Source organism: Loxodonta africana, chromosome 10 (genome assembly GCF_030014295.1).
Source record: "Loxodonta africana isolate mLoxAfr1 chromosome 10, mLoxAfr1.hap2, whole genome shotgun sequence".
NCBI lineage: Eukaryota > Metazoa > Chordata > Mammalia > Proboscidea > Elephantidae > Loxodonta > Loxodonta africana.
Window position 1 is genome coordinate 104,599,531 of NC_087351.1, and position 21,240 is coordinate 104,620,770.

Here is a 21,240-nt window from a genome sequence, read left to right on the forward strand (position 1 = left end):
TCTCAGGGACCCTGGACCTAGCAGGGTGGGTATTTGGCCAACAAGAGCTGGCGGAAAGACCCAGTCTGAGCTCCTCCTGGGAACCTCTGGCGGAGCAGCGGCCATCAGGAGGAAGGACAAAAGAGTGTGCTGGTCTTCCTTTGGGAGGCTCAGAAATGAGCCTCAGTTTCCTCAGCCAGAGAGAGCGGCAGGTGTCCCAGTGACCTACTGTGAAGGCAGGAAAGGCACACAACACTTTCTGCGCAGGGAAGCTCTAACTCCTCAGAGCGCTTTCTCTGCTGCTGGGGGTCCCTTCTGTAACCACAGCAGGAGGGGGCAAACTGAGGGCCAGGGCCTGACCATCGAGGAGCAGTTAATGCAATTGCCAGGGCTACTCTCAAAGGCTCCAGCTGTACTCAGGACAGGCCCTGTGGGGTGTGGATGTGGGGTCTGCCCCCCACAGGGCTCCGGATCCTGCCTACAGAGACACACCACAACAACACATGGACAGTGGCTGGTCCTCGGGATCAGCAGCTGTTCACCCACATACATAGCAGCCCTGATGGCACAATGGTTCAGTGTTCAGTTGCTAACTGAAAACTCAGTGGTTCAAACCCAGCCAGTGGCTCTGCGAGAAGAAGGCCTGGCAATCTGTTCCCATAAAGATTACAGCCTAGAAAACCCTATGGGGCAGTTTTACTCTCATATGGGGTTGCTATGAGTCGAAAATTGACTTGATGCTACCTAACAACAACAAAGCAATTTATGGTGGCAAAAACATCTTTTACCTATGGAACCACCCTCAGTTCCCCTGCCTCTCTGGGCTAGGCTTCTTCACCTACCTGGCCCCTTTCCGTTATAAGTGGTTTAGGGGTCTCAGCAATTTACAAGTCTGAAAACCACTACTGTACTTGGATACGAACGTTGGAAGGAAAATTAAAATTCTCTTCCAGCATTGCTGCTCTGTGAATCATCACAGAAATTAATTTGCTAACACCCTGGCTTCCTGTCAGACAAATCTAGTCTTTCTGTGTGCATACGTGGCACAGTGACAAGCCTGGCTGATTACAAAGAGATGCTCCGAAGCCCGAGTTGGGAGGCTGGGGAGCAGAACTAGATCTGGTCCGAGAGCTTCGTCCCTCTTTAGCAGATGTGATCTCTTGGCTTTCCTAAGACTTGTGATTCCACCTTGCTCATCGATAAACCAAGCAGACAGGTTTAAATGGGTGTGCAGCTGGCAAGATGGAGGAGGATGGTCTTCAGCAGGTCATCTCCTGCTTAGGGGGACACATGTGGCGCTGGGCAGGGATCAATCTCGCTTGACCTTGACCACTGACGCTTGACCTTTTCATCTGTGAGAGCACGTGGTTAACACTTACAAGGAGCACCAACTTGAGGGAGAAAAGTGGGGAGAGGAGAGAAAAGGGGTTAAAGGTGGGTCTCTAGCACTTAGGCTGTGTTTATTAACCACCTGCTATGTGCCAGGCACTGATGTGGGCACTTAGAAGACATTGGTAACAAAAATACAAGGATTCCTAATCTCATGAGAGATTACAACCAACGAGGAGAAAACGACAAGGAAATAAACAAACAAAAAAAATACATTATATATTGTTTTGTTTTGTTTTTTTATAGTATATTGTTGCTGTTAGCTGCCATCCAGCTGGCCGTCAACTCAGGACCACCCCATGCACTACGGAATAAAATGCTACCCAATCCTGCACCATCCCCATGATCACTTGCAGATTGGACTATTGATATCCACAGTATTTCCACTGGCTGATTTTTGAAAGTAGGTCACCAGGCCTTTCTTCCTAGTGTCTTAGTCTGGAAGCTCCACTGACACCTCTTCAGTATCACAAGCCTCCACTGACAAGGGAGTGATGGCTGTGCTTGAGGTGCACTGGCTGGAAATCGAACCCGAGTCTCTTGCATGAAAGGTGAGAATTCGACCACTGAACCACCGACGCCTCTACGGTATCTTAAGGTGGTAAACGAAATAAACAAGGAAAACAGCAGGATCAAGAGGATCCGGAGTATTGGGGGAGCTGCAATTTTGAACACAGAGATCGGGGCACGCCACCCGGGAAGGTAACATTTGAGCAAAGACTTGAAGAAGCTGTCTGTGTGGAAATTGGAAGGAGCATTCCATCATGGGAACAGCCAGTGCACAGGCCCTGAGCACGGAGAGGGTGGGGAGTTACAGGATGGCTTTAGGGGGACAAGTGATACCATCTGAGTAACTCTGTAAGAGGACTGCTCTGGCTGCTGTGTTGAGAACAGACCACAGGGAGAAGATAGGGCAGGCGGCCTGGGAGGAAGCTGCTCAGGCAGGCAGCTAGGAGGAAGGTGGTAGTGCCCAGACCCAGGGTGGCATGGCAGAGACAGCAAGGTTCTAGATGAAAGTTTCCAAGGCAGATCCAAGACACCTGCCTGATGGGACGGACATGGGGTGAGAGAGGTAGATATGATTTGGCCAGTGAGAAACAACAAAGGGCACTCTATAGCACCCCATCCCAAGATCTGCTGTGGGGGCAGTGGCAAGGCACATGGCCCAGTTGTTGGGGGTGGCCTGGAGGAAGGCCTTCATGCTAAGTGCCACCCTATGAAAGCCTTGGAGGACTCAGAGCAGGCGAGAGGTGAGGTCTGCAGCATTGAGGCAACAGACAGACACAGCTGCTTCCCCAGGGACATGCATCCAGCTGAGGGAGAGCTGCAAGCCGCAGCACAGCCGAGAGGACATCCTGAGACATGGCCAAGGAGCACAGAGGATCTAAGAGGATGAGGGGTTTCAGTAGGCAGGGGCAGACCCCAGGCGAGACATAAAAGCAGTTTAAAGGATATGAAGTGCTCTCTCACGTTCCATGACTTGTCTTTGAATTCCACCCCAGGCAGAAAAAAGAGAATGTGGTCTTGGCTGATGGGCAAGGAAGGTAAGTTAGATATACAGAAAAATCTCATCACCGTATGTGTTATCACATCTCCTTTCTAGGTCAGAAAAGGGGACAAATTCTTGGCTTCTTGGAATCATTTAGTGTCATCCTATGTGTGTGGGGGTGGATGGGTTGACCAGATGCTCTATGGGGATCTGTCCTGCCCCCAGGAGCCAGTTCCCCTGTGGCGCATTTGCCAAAAACAAACTCCATACTATAAAATGTTATAAATAACAGTATGCTGTCAGCATCAGCCAAAAAAGGCACAGCCGTGCCCCTGAAATGAGTATGTGAGGACAGAATTCATTAAAAAAAAAAAAAAAAAGGCTTCCAGGCAGCCACATAAATAAAAAAGAAACCAACTTTGTTCTTCATTTAAAAAGAAACGCAAAACGCTTCACCCATCTATTTTTAAAACTCAAAACAGAGAATACAAATCCATAAATACGTCTCGTGCCTCTGGCTCTCTTGGCGTCTTCTTGCCAAATGGACTCTCTCTGCCATCCTCCTCTGCTCCTCGAGCCCCTCTGGGACCCGTCAAAACCTGCCTATGCTCGAGGCCAGCTCTAATCCCTCCAGTTTTGACACTGTGGTGGGCGCCCCCCACCCCCGCCAGAGCTGCCTGCTGGACTAGGGTCTGACATGTCAATCACATCTGCCTGGGGCACCTACAGCGTGTGGGGAGCGGCTACTCTGCTCCCCAAGGCTCCCAAAGCTCAGGGCCTCAGCACTCCAGCCCTCCTTAAGAGCTGGGGCACAATGTCTCTGATCCCAAGTGTACTGAGATAGTGGTGATGGTGGCAATATGTGGTGAACGTAATCAATGTCACTGAATTGTACATGTAAAAAGTGCTGAATTGGCAAATGTTTTGTTATATAAATTTTTACCACAATAAAACAATTTTTAAAAAAGGTACGTTGCATGCTACTGGGCGGGGGGGGGGGGCGGGGCGGTGGTCAATTCACCTATGAGTTTAAAATCAGCTCCCCCATAACGTTTCAGAACTGGATTGTCGTGAATGTGGCATAACTCTGTACATTTATGGGGGGAAAAAAAATCACTGGCCCGGACACTTAAAGTGGGTGAGTTTTATGGTATGTAAATTATACCTCAGTAAAGCCGTTATAAAACCAGCATCCACACCTCCTTGTAAAAGTTTCTGTTCAGTGCCAAACCCCAGGGGGCGGCCTGTGTCCTACAGGGGCAATCTCTCCTTCACATGGTTCAGAAAGAGGCAAGACCAAGAGGCTGCCCAGGGGAGGGCAGGAGGCAGGGACAGGGGAAAGCCTGGAGCCAGGATTCTGGGGAGTGGGGGGCTGGAGGCACGGTTGAAGGGAAAACCTGGAGCTAGGGTTCTGGGGAGTGGTGGGTGCCTTGTGGAGAAAGGGGCACAGAGAGGCTTCCAGAAGGTGGCAGGAAGGGAGGTTACCTGCAGGGCAGGAAGGAGGAGACGAAGCAGCAAGTGGGTGGGAAGTTACAAAGTATGAGGAAGTGGCAGGTGGCTGAGAGGAGAAGGGGGGGGTGTGCTTAGTATTAAAAAACTGCCATTTTGTAGTCGGATATTGGCAGCTGCACACGGTTCAGCCTAACACTGAGATGGCCATGTGTGTGTGGTACAGGGCAGGTTTCCAGTCAGCCCCTCTGTGTGGTACAGGGCAGATTTCCAGTCAGCCCCTCTGCTTAGGGCTGAGTGGCCAGGGGCACTTCACTCGGTCCCCGTGAGCCTCCGTTTTGTCATCCATGATGAGGCTGGCTACAGCCACACCCCAGGATGCTTAGTTTCCATTTCCCACTAGCACATGGTGGGCTCGCTAAGGGCCCAAGAAGGGGGCAACCTTCACTCTTGCCCCCTGCCTTCCTCTGATCACCTTACAACGCTGGCCTGGAGTGGATGGAATGGCAGAGCCAAGACAGAACCACCAGCCTCTCCAGGCATCTCTCTCATCTCCCACACCCCGATCAACCAAGAGAGGAGCATGGCCTAGTCATGCCTCACTGGGCAGTCTCTGGTCCTGCCTCTTTCTGAACCACTTTCCTGGTCCCCAGTCTCCCTGGGCCCCGGGCTGTGGCTGGTATGGGCTGCACTTCACCTCCTCTTACCTTCTCTGGGAGACCCTTGAAATGAAGCCAGAAAACAAATGGCCCAAAGACAAAGCTGGAGAGAAGAGGAGTGCCTGGGGCTCACTGTTACTAACGAGCCATGTGTTAGGGTGTTCTCTGCCAGGAGTCAGCTGGGTGGCCCTGGGGGCACTCCACAGTCACCACCGGGCACAGCTGTGCGAGTGTATGGACCAGCCATGCTGAAGACGAAGACGGACTCACGCAGAGAAAAGACGGTCACATCAGCCAACTGGGGCCCAGCAAGGACTCCCCTATGTGCGCAGTGACTTAACACTCAGCCACAGCTGGCCTGGAGCCGCCCTCAGGGCCATGGCACCACAGAAGGCCACCCCTCCACAAGAATGTGGCTGTCCTTGCTGCGTTTTCCACACAGTCTCGAGGCGACTTCAGCTACAGCCACACGGGCAGGAGCAAGGGCAGCCAGACTCCAGGGAGGTGATGGAGGGAGACACCAAGAGAGGGCCACTTCAGCCCCTTTGGTAAACCATCTCATGTTGGGATCCTGGTCTATTCCACTCCTAGATGTGTGGGGCTTTCTGCCTTCCCTGACCTCCTCCTCACCTATTCAAAACCAGAAAACCAAACCCATTGCCGTCAAGTTGATTCCAACTCACATCAACCCTAAAGGGCAGGGTAGAACTGTCCCATACAGCTTCCAAGGCTGAAATCTCTACAGAAGCAGGTTGCAAGGTCTTTCTCCCATGGAGCGGCTGGTGCGTCCAAACCGCTAACTTTTCAGTTAGTAGCCAAGTGCGTAACCACCACACCACCAGGGCTCCTTCCTCACCTATCCAGCGGGTCCCAGGCCAAGATCTCTGCCAGAACAAGGGAAGTCCTAGCCAGAGTCGGTGTGCCCCTCCCACGAGCATGGCTACATGTCGTCGTTGTTGTTAGGTGCCGTCGAGTGGATTCCGACTCATAGCAACTCTATGCACAACAGAACAAAACACTGCTGGGTCCTGAGCCATCATCACAATCGTCGTTATGCTTGAGCTCATTGTTGCAGCCACTGAGTCAATCCACCTCGTTGAGGGTCTTCCTCTTTTCCACTGACCCTGTACTCTGCTAAGCGTGATGTCCTTCTCCAGGGACTGATCCCTCCTGACAACTTGTCCAAAGTATGTAAGACACAGTCTTGCCATCCTTGCTTCTAAGGAGCATTCTGGTTGTACTTGTTCCAAGACAGATTTGTTCATTCTTTTGGCAGTCCATGGTATATTCAATATTCTTCACCAACACCACCCTTCAAAGGTGTCAACTCTTCTTCGGTCTTCCTTATTCATTGTCCAGCTTTCACGTGCATATGATACAATTGAAAATACCATGGCTTGGGTCAGGCGCACCTTAGTCTTCAAGGAGGTGACATATTTGCTCTTCAACACTTTTTGAAGAGGTCTTTTGCAGCAGATTTACCCAATGCAATGAGTCTTTTGATTTCTTGACTGCTGCTTCCATGGCTGTTGATTGTGGATACAAGTAAAATGAAATCCTTGACAACTTCAATCTTTTCTCCGTTTATCATGATGTTGCTCATTGGTCCACTTGTGAGGATTTTTGTTTTCTTTATGTTGAGGTGCAATCCATACTGAAGGCTGTGGTCTTTGATCTTCATTAGTAAGTGCTTCAAGTCCTCTTCACTTTCAGCAAGCCAGGTGGTGCCACCTGCATAACGCAGGTTGTTAATGAATCTTCCTCCAATCCGGATGCCCCGTTCTTCTTCGTATAGTCCAGGTTCTCGGATTATTTGCTCAGCATACAGATTAAACAGGTATGGTGAAAGAATACAACCCTTTCCTGACTTTAAACCAATCAGTATTCCCTTGTTCTGTCCGAACAACTGCCTCTTGATCTATGTAAAGGTTCCTCATGAGCACAATTAAGTGTTCTGGAATTCCCATTCTTCCCAATGTTATCAATAATTTGTTATGATCCATAGAGTCGAACGCCTTTGCATAGTCAATAAAACACAGGTAAACATCCTTCTGGTATTCTCTGCTTTCAGCCAGGATCCATCTGACATCAGCAGTGATACCCCTGCTTCCACGTGCTCTTCTGAAACTGGCCTGAATTTCTGGCAGTTCACTGTCAATACACTGCTGCAGCCATTTTTGAATGATCTTCAGCAAAATCTTGCTTGTGTGTGATATTAATGATATTGTTCTATAATTTCCACATTCGGTTGGATCACCTTTCTTGGGAATAGGCATAAATATGAATCTCTTCCAGTCAGTTGGCCAGGAAGCTGTCTTCCATATTTCCTGGCATAGACGAGTGAGCACCTCCAGTGCTACATCTGTTTGTTGAAACATCTCAACTGAGATTCCATCAGTTCCTGGAGCCTTGTTTTTCGCCAATGCCTTCAGAGCAGCTTGGACTTCTTCCTTCAGTACCATCGGTTCCTGATCATATGCCACCTCTTGAAATGGTTGAATTATCAACTAATTCTTTTTGGTATAATGAATCTGTGTATTCCTTCCAACTTCTTTTGATGCTTCCTGCATTGTTTAATATTTTCCCCATAGAATCCTTCACTATTGCAACTCGAGGCTTGATTTTTTTTCTTCAGTTGTTTCAGCTTGAGAAACGCTGAGCGTGTTTTTCCCTTTTGGTTTTCCATCTCCAGCTCCTTGCACATGTCATTACAATACTTTACTTTGTCTTCTTCAGCCGTCCTTTGAAATCTTCTCTTCAGTTCTTTTACTTCATCAATTCTTCCTTTTGCTTTAGCTGCTCGACATTCCATAGCAAGTTTGGGCGTCTCCTCTGACATCCATCTTGATCTTTCTTTCCTGTCTTTTCAATGACCTCTTGCTTCCTTCATGGATGAGGTCCTTGATGTCATTCCACAACTCGTCTGGTCTTCGGTCATTAGTGTTCAATGCATCAAATCTGTTCTTCAGATGGTCTCTAAATTCAGGTGGGGTATACTCAAGGTCATATTTTGGCTCTCGTGGACTTGCTCTGATTTTCTTCAGCTTCAGCTTGAACTTGCATATGAGCAATTGACGGTCTGTTCCACAGTCGGCCCCTGCCCTTGTCCTGACTGATGATATTGAGCTTTTCCATCCTCTCTTTCCACAGATGTAGTCAATTTGATTTCTGTGTGTTTCATCTGGTGAGGTCCATGTGTACAGTCACCGTTTATGTTGGTGAAAGAAGGTATCTGCAATGAAGAAGTCGTCGGCCTTGCAAAATTCTATCATTTGATCTCTGGCATTGTTTCTATCACCAAGAGCATATTTTCCAACTACCGATCCTTCTTCTTTGTTTCCAACTTTTGCATTCCAATCACCAGTAATTATCAATGCATCTTGATTGCATGTTCGATCAATTTCAGACTGCAGCAGCTGATAAAAATCTTCTATTTCTTCATCTTTGGCCCTAGTCGTTGGTGCGTCAATTTGAATAACAGTTGTATTAACTGGTCTTCCTTGTAGGCGTATGGATATTATCCTATCACTGGCAGCATTGTACTTCAGGATACATCTTGAAACGTTCTTTTTGAGGATGAATGCAACACCATTCCTCTTCAAGTTGTCATTCCCAGCATAGTAGACTATATGATTGTCTGATTCAAAATGGCCAATACCAGTCCATTTCAGCTCACTAATGCCTAGGATATCGATATTTATGTGTTCCATTTCATTTTTGACGACTTCCAATTTTCCCGTACTTCATACATTCCAGGTTCCGATTACTAATGGATGTTTGCAGCTGTTTCTTCTCATTCTGAGTTGTACCACATCAGCAAATGAAGGTTCTGAAAGCTTTACTCCATCCACGTCATTAAGGTCGACTTTACTTTGAGGAGGCAGCTCTTCCCCAGTTATCTTCTGAGCGCCTTCCAACCTGGGGGGCTCATCTTCCAGCACTATATCAGACAATGCTTCGCTGCTATTCATAAGGTGTTCAGTGGCTAATGCTTTTCAGAAGTAGACTGCTGGGTCCTTCTTTCTAGTCTGTCTTAGTCTGGAAGCTCGGCTGAAGCCAGTCCTCCATGGGTGACCCTGCTGCTATCTGAATATCAGTGGCATAACTTCCAGCATCATAGCAACACGTAAGCCCCCACAGTACTACAAACTGACAGACACATGGGGACATGCGGCTGTATGTACACAACTGAAAGGGATAGGCCTATTGCCTGTGTGACTCGGGGAGCTCAGATCCATGTCAGCACACCCCACTGAGGGTGAGCATGAACAGGAACAAAGTGTCACCGGGTCCCAGAAGTGGACAGATGTCATCATCCTCTGTTGCCAACAGGCGCCATGCGACTATGGCATCATCTGAATCCACGTTCACTGAAGAGGTAAAACCCACCTGGGCCCCTAAACGCAGTCCCGGCTTCTTACACGGAGTGAAGCAGCCGGTTTGCCTGTCTCTGCGCTCACCTGAGGGGTCAGAAGGGTTTATTCTTAAGGAAGAAATGTGCTCTTGACTTAATACCTCAGGACAATAAACCCACCCTTTAAAATCCCACCATCCTGATCACGTATCTTCACTGGGCTGGCTCCAAGCTGGCAGCCAACAATAGCTGCCCAAAGCTGATGGCACTGCCCAGGCACGGGGCGGCGGGGGCGGGGGCGGTCAAGTGGGGTTCTCACTTACCAGACAGCGGGTCTTTGCCGATCATCAAAACATTGGGCAGATTCATTACGATCAGCTGCTGCAGAACTTCCTATAAAAACAAAAGGAGAAAGGGACCATTAAGCACAGGAAACGAACATAAAGAATGATTAAATAAATTTCAGTTACATCAAGTCACTGGATGGGCTTGCAGCCTATTAAACAATAATTATGAACATACGCTATAATAGCAAGGAATATTTATGACGTAATATACAGGGAAAAGTCAATTCAAATTCTAATTTTATTTCTGCCTTGAAGTGTTACGAAATAAAAATTAAGTCTGCCTATGGATGGAGACCTTGAGAAAAGTAAGATATATTACATGCTCAGATAGCAAGATTACAGTGAATTTCCTTTTTAAACAGGTCCTTAATTATTTTTACTATCTTGCTTGTACAATTAAAAAAAATACAGAATAAAGATTACAGAGATGCTACTGGGTCTTTATAACCTGATGATTCAGGATCAAGCGTTGCTTCTTTTGGTAGGAGTTGTAAACGAGATTTCCCTGATTTGCCGAGGCAACTTCCCCAGGAAAGGGATAAATCATTCCTAATATGTGCAGCAGAGGCGGTGAACGGGGGGTGGGGGACGAGTTACCCGCCCCTCACCCTGAGGGTCTTTCAAAGAAGCCCCCCACCAGCCATCAATCAGAGCCCCTGCCCAGGGCCTTTCACAGCTCTCCGCAGAGAGTGCTGGCTTCTTGTCCCCACACCCAGCACTGACGTCTCCCAGGACTTCTAACAGGGCCGGTTGGTCTTCCCCACCCTGACGTACTTTGTTTTTCACAAATCAGAAGCGAAACATCCAATTTTTTGGTAGACAAATAACAGATCTCATCCCTATTCTAGGTCTTACAAAAGTGGTCACTGCAGAACTCTTCACCAAGAAAGCTCCTCTTACAGATTTCACACAACGTTTCCACTGAGACACGTTCTCCAGGAGTTGCTCTACAAGTATCGAGAACCTCTATACTCAGTGTCCTGCCAGCTAGCACTGGTGAAGAGGGGGACAATACACAACCAGCTCATCCCACACGGTCCCACCAGGCATCTCAGACCTTGGACTCATCAGATTAGAACAGAAGTCTCGGTGAGCAAGCCAGGGGGGCTGGCACCTCCAAGGATATGCACAATTACCTTATCCTCCCCCTCCATATGAGATTGGTCTCTCTGTGGATCTTGCTGACATCATAAGCTGGGGGGAGGGGCTGCTAAACCATGAGGCTCTCCTCTAAACACCGGAGAACATCCTTCTTTATGATCTGGGCCACATGTCACCAAGTGAGAGCAGGCTAGTTTTCTCAAACAACGTGCCTCGGTTGGTAAATACCTGTGAATGTTGGACATTAAGTCGGAATTGTGGAGTAGCCTCAGCCCCCTTTGGGCTTGGAAAAACTAATCACAAAAAAGCTCCATTCTGTGAACTCACCGAAGGATTCCACAGTCCCACCCTGGGGCAGAACATATACCACGACTCAGTAAAATTGGCAAAATCCACTTTCTAATTCACTCCCAACCACTTGAGCCTATTGTCATGTAGCTTCCCATCTGGCCTTGATATTCAACTTGAGTGCGCAGTCCAACTTAAGAACTAAAAACCAAAAAACGAAACCCGTTGCCACTGACTCACAGCAACCCTATGGGGCAGAGGAGAACTGCCCGACAGGGTTTCCAAGGAGAGGCTGGTGAATTTAAACTGCTGACCTTTTGGTTAGCAGCCGAGCTCTTAACCACTGCGCCACCAGGGCTCCAAGAAAGAACTAAGGTGAGCTATAAAAAGCTGACTTGCTATTACTGACCAATCGCCTACAGTCCCTTTTGAGTTCCTGACCTCTCTCCCTCTGCGATTCTCCAAGTTTCTGGACCACCTGGCCCTACTTTGAGGGCAGTTTAAAAAGAGCGCACACGTTTATAAACAAGACACAAAACGTGAAAAAATCTTGAAGGTCTCTGCGAAACCCACAAAGAGGTATTTTTATGTTAGAGCAGTGTAGTCTAAGCAAATTAATATTGCTAGAAAAGTAAACCTGTGTAGCCTCTTCCCAAAATAGGATTTTTAATTTTGTTTAATAAACAAAAAATCAAACCCATTGCCATCAGGTTGATTCTGACCTATAGCGACCCTACAGGACATGGCAGAACTGCCCCATATGGTTTCCAAGGCTGTAATCTTTACAGACACAGACTGCTACATCCTTCTCCCTTGGAGCGGCTGGTGGGCTGGAACCACCAACCATTCAGTCAGTGGCTGAACGCATAACCAGTGCACCGTCAGAGCTCCTGCTTTGTTTTAACAGGTAATTTCTAATTTTCCCACAAGGAACATGTGCCACTGTGCAATTAAAAAATAATGTTTTATGAACAACCTTTTAGGCTTGTTTTTTTCAAAACACCACAGGTCTCTTATAGACCTAGTCCTATGGCCAAAGAAGTCCCAAGACATTAACTGGCTCCCCCTGAAAGGACCATGAGATAATCATAATTCCTATAAAGGTAGGCTCAGAAAGGTGAGTGGCCAGGTGAGCACTGTCCAGCAGAAATATAACTCCAGCCACACATTAATTTAACAGTTTCTAGTTGCCACCTTAACAAAGTAAAAACAGGTGAGACTAATTTTAGTAATACATTTTAGTTAAACCAATATACCCAAAACATTATTTCAACATACAGTTGATATACAAATGGTTAACGGGCTGTTTTACATTCTTCTCATACCAACTCTTCGGGATTTTACACTCACAGCACGTCTCATTCAGATATTGGAGTTTTTGCTGGAAATACTTGATCTGTATTGAGACGTCATACCCAAGAGGTTCCAAACACACTTAAAGTTTCCCGATAACTAAATCGAGTGTCAGGGTGTTTTGCTTTGTTTTTAATTGCTGTAAAAATATACACGACACAATATTTGCCAATTCAACATTTTTCTGGTGTGCAAATTTAATGATACCAATTACATTAATCATGTTGTACAAGCTCGGGTAACAGTTTTTAAATTTAAATGAATGAAAATGAAAAACCCTCCTCCTCCCACTGCCCCAGCGCATTCTGACGTCCTGGCCAGCACAGGTCTAGCTGCTCGGAGCACTGGTGAGGAGACCCAGTGGCTGTCAGTCCCCTCATACTTTTGTCCTCCCTGAGTTGAGCTGAGGCTCCCGCAGTGGGGAGCCTTTGGGGCGACAGGCCAGGCCCTCAGTCCAGTGGGGACGTGAGGAGGGTGCTGACAAGAGAACCCCGTGCTTGGTGTCCAAACAGAGAGCCATTGTGGAGTCTGCAGCTGACACTGGCCGCTCAGAGGGTGGGCAGGCAGCTGGTCACACCCCGGCCGGCAGCCCACTGTCACATCCCGCAGCAGGGACACAGGAATGCTCACAGGCCTCACGGCTGCCCCTGTCTTCCTGTCTGACCCTCCTCCCAGTTGGCCTAGCAGGAGAAAGAAGTCAGCAAGGACCAGGCTCTCCCAGGCGTGGCCCTCCTGCAGACCCCTTCACCCCACCCAGCCCCCACAGAGTGTGCCCCTTCCCCTCTCTCCTCCCACACCCACTTAAGTCTGCTTTCAGACCCTAAGATGCCAGGGAAACCCCAGATTTTCCTTCTACTAAATCTAAGTGCAAGAAAGGGCCACCCTGGAAAGGCTTCACACCTGCTGGGGGCCAGCTCGCCTCCCCCCCTCCCCGGCTCAAACAGAAGCGTGGCAGAGGTTACCTTCAGTTTCCACTGGCAACACTGGGATTGTTGCGTTTTGAGCAATGATTTCATGAAGAAATGGCAAGAATTCTCTCTTCTCCCAAATAAAACTTCAGGTTTGGCATTTGGCCAGGAAGGAAATATAAATGGTGCTGAATGGAGCTGTGGATGTGGAGTGAAATGAGGGGGAAATCCCAGAGAAGGCAAGACAGGCATCAAGCAGAGAGGCATCCGGGAGGCAGGTGATGCTCGTGGTCACCAAGGAGTTCGGGATGGTCCAGCAAACGTGCCTTTCACAAAGAACCAACACAGACACGAGCAGAATGCTGCTGTTGGCCTAGGCAAGCGCTCAGGGTCAAGGCTGAAAGGCAGAAACCTGAGTGATGTCAGCTCTGTGGTGCCCCCAGGTGAGGCCCAGCACACACACAGCATACCTCAGGGCCTGGGGCTCGGAAGTTCACAAGGCACACACTGAGCACCTTGTGAGCTCAGAGCTCTCAACCTGGCTGGGAAGGTGGGGAGGGAAACATCACAGCACAACAGGACAAGTGCCAGAGCAGGCAAACTCTGCCCCAGGGAGTCTGCGAGGGCTTCCTGGAGGAGACAGCTTCTGAGCTGGGCTGTGGAGAATGCTTAGGAGTACGACAGGTGGAGGAGAGAGCCAGGAAATATGTAACCACCTAGTGTGCCAAGCAAGTCAAACCCTCAGTCATGTGGCACGCCAGGTGAGCTGTACTACATACATCCTGCATCTCCCCCAGGGGCTTGTCCTCACACAACCCCACCCTTGATGACCACCTTTAGAAACCTACTCATCCTCCAAAGCTCAGCTAAAATGCCACCTCCTCCCACCACATAGGATATTCTCACCCCCTGAACTCCTAACGTGTCATCTGCCCCCTGTGAGACACTTTCCACATTTTACCTGTCAATCACCTCCCCACTCAGAGGCAGCAAAAAGCTGCTACGAGCGATGGCTGAGAAAATCAGACTGATCAGAACATCTTCCACCAAATTTACATTAAGGTTTAAAAAAGCTCCTTTAGGAGGAGGCGTCCTGAACCGAGGGAGCCAAGTCCCGAAAACCAACTGCTTTGCTCCACCGCCATGATAATGGCTTCCTCTGTTGGGTTATTCCTAAATCTGGAAAACTGGCAAAATCTAAGGCCACATCTCTTGAGATTCCACAGCCTGTAACTGTTAACCAAAGTCAAAAACATTTCAAAGTCAATCTGGAATGTATCACACTTTTCCACTGTAAAAATCACAGTTTTATGAGTGAATTAAATAAAACATGCTAATTTTCCATTCCTGAACTAACGAAGTGACTTCAGACAGGGACAATGTCACACAAATTCCAATGTCTGCAATGTCTATTCTAATGCCCTAAGAGAGGAGGAGAGACTTCTAAACCCCATAACTTTAAAGTCTCCCGACTGCCCAGTGGCAGTTATAGTTCACACAAGTGAGACACTTCCAGGGTTCCTACAGGCCACTGCTCAGAGGAGCCCACAGACAGTCCCAGAAAGTCAGGGGCAGTACTCCACGAATCCTTTGCACACATCAGGGTATTTATGCTCATTCATCCATGACCATCCTTCATTTGCCACATCTCAAAACCGCTCATCTAGATGTGGCTAAGAGGTTTCCTGAAAGCACCTCAGCAACTCGCTGGCCAAGACAAAACCAGCCCGACAATGGGCACTGGCAAAAACAACAAGCCACCTCACGGCCTGTTATTAGGAGTGCCCAACCAAAGTGGGCTCCTCACTTGCCACCTCTTCCCCCTCCCAACATTTCACGGGAGGTAATCCGGACAAGAACGATCGGAATTTCCACCTTGAGGAAACTGTAGCACAATGTTGTACACAGGGTTTAACGGCAGGATCTGGGTTAGAGGGAGGGCCAGGATTAGAACCTCCAGCCTGATGAGCTTTCCCCAGACCTCACTGTCTCCCTAATAGTAAAAACCAGGGCATCCTGTACGGCTAATGCCTGCCTTATAATCGTCAATACTGACCCATGTCTCAAAAGCTTGCGAATGGCCATGTTTAAGATACAACTATTGGTCTCTACTGGTCAGAGAAGAAAACAAATCTCCAGGGTTGACAGCCTACTCAGGCCACAGCCTCTTCTACCCTGAGATCAGAAGAACTAGATGGTACCCGGTTAGCACCACTGACTGTTTCGCCACAATATAAGGTGCCAGACAGAAGAGGAAAAAATTGTAGAACAAAACTCAAATTCTTAAAAAAGGCCAAACTAACTGAACCAGTTGAGACCAGAGGACTCCCTGAGACTATCGTCCTGAGACACTCTTTAAACCTTGAACCGAAACTATCCCAAGATCACTTTTTAGCGAAATAGAGGAGTGGCACACAAAATAAAGGATATTATCTATGAGAATGGTACTCTACTAAAAAACCATCTGTATGAGACCAAAAGGTCATTTACTCCAAAGCAAAGATGAGAAGATAAGAGGGCAGGAAAACTAGAGTACTGGAAATGGAACAACCAAAACATAAAGAGAACGTATGTAACTAAGGTCACTAAACAAATTATGTGGAAACTGTCAAATGAGAACCTAACTTGCTGTATAAACTTTTACCAAAAACACATAATTAAAAAAAAAAAACAAACCACTGACCCATGATAGGTATGGCCTGCCTCCCTGGCCCTGGCCTATCACATCTGTTACGGGGCCACCACAAGTGAGCGCAACAGGGCCTTGACCCCAAACCCAGGCCACTGCCCACTTCCTGGGATTTTATAGCCAGGAGCCCAATTTGCCAATTTAGCTGCTGAGACGAAACGTAAGCCTGATGATTTATCCTCGCCGCCTGTTCAAAGCCCAGGCCAGCAGGGCCACGTGTTTGTAATTCCATCTGGACAGGGGCTCTCCCCTTTCACTGCATTCCTGCTTTGACTGGGGCAGGAGGCCTGGCAAAATGAGTGGGTAATGAAGTGCTTTCACGGTAAGAGGCTGTCACGTAAAACTGCTGATAGATTCAGTCCATCTGTTCCACCTCATTTCAATTAATCCTGGGGTCCCCAGGGGCGACAGCGGCTCCGCATCTGCATAAGCCAGGAACACAGGCTCCTCTAATTAGGTGGTCCTGCTGTGTAACCCTCAGGAGGCCCTCGGTGGTGCAAATGATGAACGCACTCTGCTGCTAACTGAGAGGCTGGAGGCTCCAGCCCACCCAGAGGCACCTTGGAAGAAAGGCCTGGTGATCTACCTCCAAAAAACCAGCCACTGAAAACCCTATGCAGCACACATCTACTCTGACGCACATGGGGTCGGCCTGAGTTGGAGTTGACTCAGCAGTAACTGATCATCACTGTGTCTCAGGACCCAGGGATTTAAGGCGGCCACCTTGGCAGGTCCACAGTCAGCCACAAATCAGGAAACCCCCTCGCACTAGACACTTCATAACTGCCTGTCCGCAGGGCTATGTACACTGCAACAAACACAAGCCCTTTCTTTGTTCACAGGGAGGAAAGCAAATATTTCCTCTGAGCAGGCTAAGGAGGAGGAGAGCAGTCAGGAAGGAGCACCTAAGAAACTCAACCCCCACTACATCAGGATATAGCTAACTCTTGCCTCTGCCTGTCACTTGCTGTGTGACCTTGGGCAAGTTGCAGTCTCCCTCTGAGCCACAGCTCTCATCTGAAACAGGACGACCAGACGGCCTCTAAGGGACTTTAGGCCCCTTGGGAAGGAGAGGTCGGGAAAGAAGACACCATGCTCGCACAGAGGTACACACACACTTTTAGGGAGTTGTGAACTCAGGGCTGCCCATTGACAGGTGATGCCCACATGTCCAGGAAGAACCCAGGAAACCCAACAGGGATGGGACTGGAGGATACTTCCAGTGTCCCCTGAGTGCCTGCCACCTGTCTTTAGTGCTGGCGTGAACGCCTGGGGCTGCACTGTGGGCAGAAGTCATCTTATCTGATGCCAGGAAGTGCCCTGTTGTGAGGTCACAGACCACAGAAGGCAGTGGAGGTGGGTGGGGGAGCCCCGGAAGGGTGGGCAGGGTACTGCATTCATCTCCTCCAAAAAATATTTCTGCCCATAAACGGTGTTGCAGGAGCCCTTTGACAGGGTGAGTACAAACTGGTCACCAGCAGCCAGAGCTGGGCTTCTGGGATGAATTTCTCCAGTGATGCCACCTGCAACCAGGTGCAAAAGGGGACAAGATGGACCAACAGGTGGACTCACTCCTGTGCATAAAGTCACAGAGGGAGAGCCAGTGGCAGTGAGCCTCAAGGCTTTTCAACTGGAAGAGCCTTACAGGTTACCCATCAAACAGAGAAACTTAGGTCCAGAGAGGAAAACCACAGGGCACAGCAGCAGACTCAGGTCTTGTCAGACCCTGCCCTGAGGGTCTTCATATGACAACAAGGTGCTCACTTCTAGTCAACAGTGTCTGCGGAGGGCCTACTGTGCGCTGGGGCTGTGCTCCAGGTGTGGGGCTGGGGGTTATAAGGACACGGGGGGAGTAGTGAGGGCTGGGCACACATTAATGCCTGGAGGGGCCCAGCTGCTCTTCCCTCAGTGCCCACCTAAGTCCATCCACCCCTCCTGGCTGAAACAACAGCATCGAGCTTGGCCTGGAGTCAGGGGACTCTGCTTCACGGCGCTGAAGGCCCTGAAAGCTGTGAACCAGGGGCTGTATAGCCCTTTTTTGAACCTTATGGAAAGTCTGTATTTTTGTGCACAGCAGACAGGGAGGGGCAGAGAGGAGAGGCCAGAGGCCAGGGCAGCTGGAGGGGGAGGAAGGAAGGGGAGGTGCTCACAGCCAGCAGCACCTGCCAGCCAGGTGCAGCCTGCAAGAGTCACAGGCCCCCAGAGGGAGCACTCGCTCTGCCCGGCGGGTGGGGGCTGTCACAGAGCCCAGAGGACCATACCACTGGGTCCACGTGACCAAAACCGGCTCCCCCCTTTCTCACCAGGTGCTGGTGGCTCTGGGCTGGGTTCCCGGCACCTCTGTCCTGGGCATGTCCACCCTGTCCCCGCAAGCAGCTGGGCTGGGGGAACATGGTGTCTACCCATCCACAGTCCCTCACCTGGGACCTCCGGGCATGCCTGGCACTCCTTCCCCGCTGCCTGGTGCTGCTCCCATCAGCTCCCTCCCACAAGTCAGAGCAGGAGTGGCAGAGGGCACCTAGAAGCTTCCAGCCGCAGGTGGCAGCCCAAACCACCACAGCCTGCCAGGATCTGTGAGGGCAGGCAGGAGGAGCCCCAGTCAGCCCCGCCATACACTCCCCCAACTTTACCCAAGCCCCAGAGCATGGTTCCCACAGGGTACAAGGCACCCCCACTCCCGTACCTGCAGGACTCCATATCCACTCCCCCAAGTCACAAATCTGGAGGGCAGGGCAAGCATGTGATAAAGGGGACAGCCATTCACCCTTTTACTTACTCCACCTATTTCTGGGCACCTACTGGGTGTGAAGTGCATGCTGGCTCTTTGGGGGACAAGACCGCTGCCCTCCAACGTAGGAAATGGAGACAGACAGACCAGCACAGCAGAGACCCTGCAGGTGTGCAGATGGGCAGTCACCTCAGGCCAGGTCCTGCCCTCAGGGAGCTCACAGTCCTGTAGGGGAGACATGGCAAGTCCAGTGCCCTAACAGAGATGATGTGGGGCATCTGAGCTGGGGGACATGGGGAGCACAAAGGAGGGTGTCTTAGTTATTTAGTGCTGCTATAACAGAAATACCACAAGTGGATGGCTTCAACGACGAGAAACTTATTTTCTCACAGTCTAGTAAGCTGTAAGTCCAAATTCAGGGCATCAGCTCCAGGGGAAGGCTTTCTCTCTCTGTCGGCTCTGGAGGAAGGTCCTTCTCATCCATCTTCGCCTGGACTGGGAGCTTCTCCATGCAGGAACCCCAGGTCCAAAGGACACACTCTGTTCTCAGTGCTCCTTTCTTGTTGGTATGAGGTCCCCCTTCTCCGCTCGCTTCCCTTTCCTTTTTATCTCTAGGGAGATAAAAAGTGGTGCAGGCCATGCCCCAGGGAAACTCTTTACATTGGATCAAGGATGTGACCTGGGTAAGGGTGTTACAATCCCACCCTAATCCTCTTTAACGTAAAATTACAATCACAAAATGGAGGACAACCATACAATACTATGAAATCATGGCATAACCAAGTTGACACATACTTTGGGGGGACCCAATTCAACCCATGACAGAGGGGATAACCCAGGAAGGCTTCAAGGAGAAGGTGGTACTGTGCAGAAACAGGAACCAATCAGGAGCAGGTGCTGCCCAGATACATGAGCATGCATGTGGGATATGCTGGCTGCAGGGAGAGGTAGGAATAAAGGCAAAGGAAGCAGCAGAAAGCATCCCCACTCCGTGTCTCCCAGCACAAGGACTGCAGTCACATACTCTGCACTGTAAGCCCAGGATGAGGGACAACTAGACCAGCAAGGAGTCTGGGCCCAGGCCAGAACAGGGCCCAGCACCCACTCTGTATTTGTCTAAATGGTAGATGGCAGCTCCAGACATGGAGTCTCCTCTGCCAGGCTGACCGTCAGCTAGCTCACTGCAGCTGGGCCTCAGTTTTGACACCTGCCAGGCAGGCACACAAGCAGGCAGGCAGGCAGCACACCTAGCTTTGGAGACCAAATACAGGGCCTGGCACAGAGTACGGCCCCTGTGGATGCTGGCTGACTCTGAGGACTTTTCTATGCGCTCACGTTTCCTGGGCACTACTGCAGACACACCAGTTCTAGAGAACGCAAACCTCCCTCCTGCTTCGAGAACGGCTCTGTGGTGGACAAGCTCTGGAGAGTTCCGGTTTTTCTACCACCAAGAATTAATTCTATAGCAGGAAACTGGGGGAGGGCAACTCAGGACACGGTTGAAAAACCGGGGAGGAGGAAGGTTAAGAAACGACAAGCTTGTCATGACTGATACCTCAACAGGAAGTGGAAATCTCAACAGATGTTATCGTGTTCAAGGCAGCTGTCCCAGCTGCGGGGCAGGCAGGGGCTGAGGGTGGCCCCACAGCCCAGCCTGGACCCCCATCCACCCAACTCAATCCTTTCCATCCCAGAACACTGACCCCAATGCCTCCCCTAACCAAAGCCTTCCTCGCGCCTTCATCGCCTGTGCCCCGAGCCCCTCCTTCATACCTGCCTGAGTCCTGGAACAGCGCGCCCTACACTCCAGGTGACTGCGCACCTCGGGGCCTCGAGGGCAGGAGGTCAGGTGCCGTAGCGTGCTTACTTCTGAATCATTTCCCCAGTAATCTACGTGGTGCCCGCCAACTGCTGATGGAACAGACCTGACCACAGGGGAGAGGTCTAGTCACAGCAGAGGACTCAGCACCTCAAACAGGCCATTTAAGCCATCCCCCACCTACAGTGCAAAGAACACCTGATTTTGGACAATAATAAATTAGAGTGCCTAATAAGCCAGAAGCTGTGCCAGGTACCCTGTATATACTATATCATTTAAGCCTAACCCTGGCAGGCAGGCAGGCACCACCAACGACCAGCCCATTAAAAATTAGCTGCCATCAAGTCAATTCCAGCTCATGACAGTCAAAGTAGAACTGTGGTCCAGAGTTTTCAATGGCTGATGTTTCAGAAGTAGATCGCCAAGCCTTTCTTCCAAGGCACCTTCAGGTTAGCAGCCAAGCACTTAACCATTTGCACCACCCAGGGACTCCATTAACTACCTGGTAATGCAAGATCTCCTTGATCAACCCATGTTTTTGATGGCTGGAGATTCTGCAGTAAACCAGGGAGATGAAGAGATAAATAAACATGTATCACATGTACGTGCCAGGAAGCAGTAAGTACTGTGAAGAAAACAAAGCAGGACAGACGATCAAGAGTAATGGAAGTGAAGATAGGAGGCCAAA

General features: G+C 49.6%; 1 protein-coding gene across 5 annotated transcripts in view; it reads right to left on the minus strand.

Moving 5' to 3' along the window:
* Positions 1–21,240, minus strand: part of CCDC88C (coiled-coil domain containing 88C) — a 158,859-nt gene that overhangs the window by 90,000 nt on the left and 47,619 nt on the right. For all 5 annotated transcript variants that reach the window (XM_003408823.4, XM_023546504.2, XM_023546505.2 and 2 more), the window contains exon 4: positions 9,643–9,712. In XM_003408823.4, the coding sequence (XP_003408871.2) occupies positions 9,643–9,712 (70 nt within the window). The remainder of the gene's footprint in view (positions 1–9,642; positions 9,713–21,240) is intronic.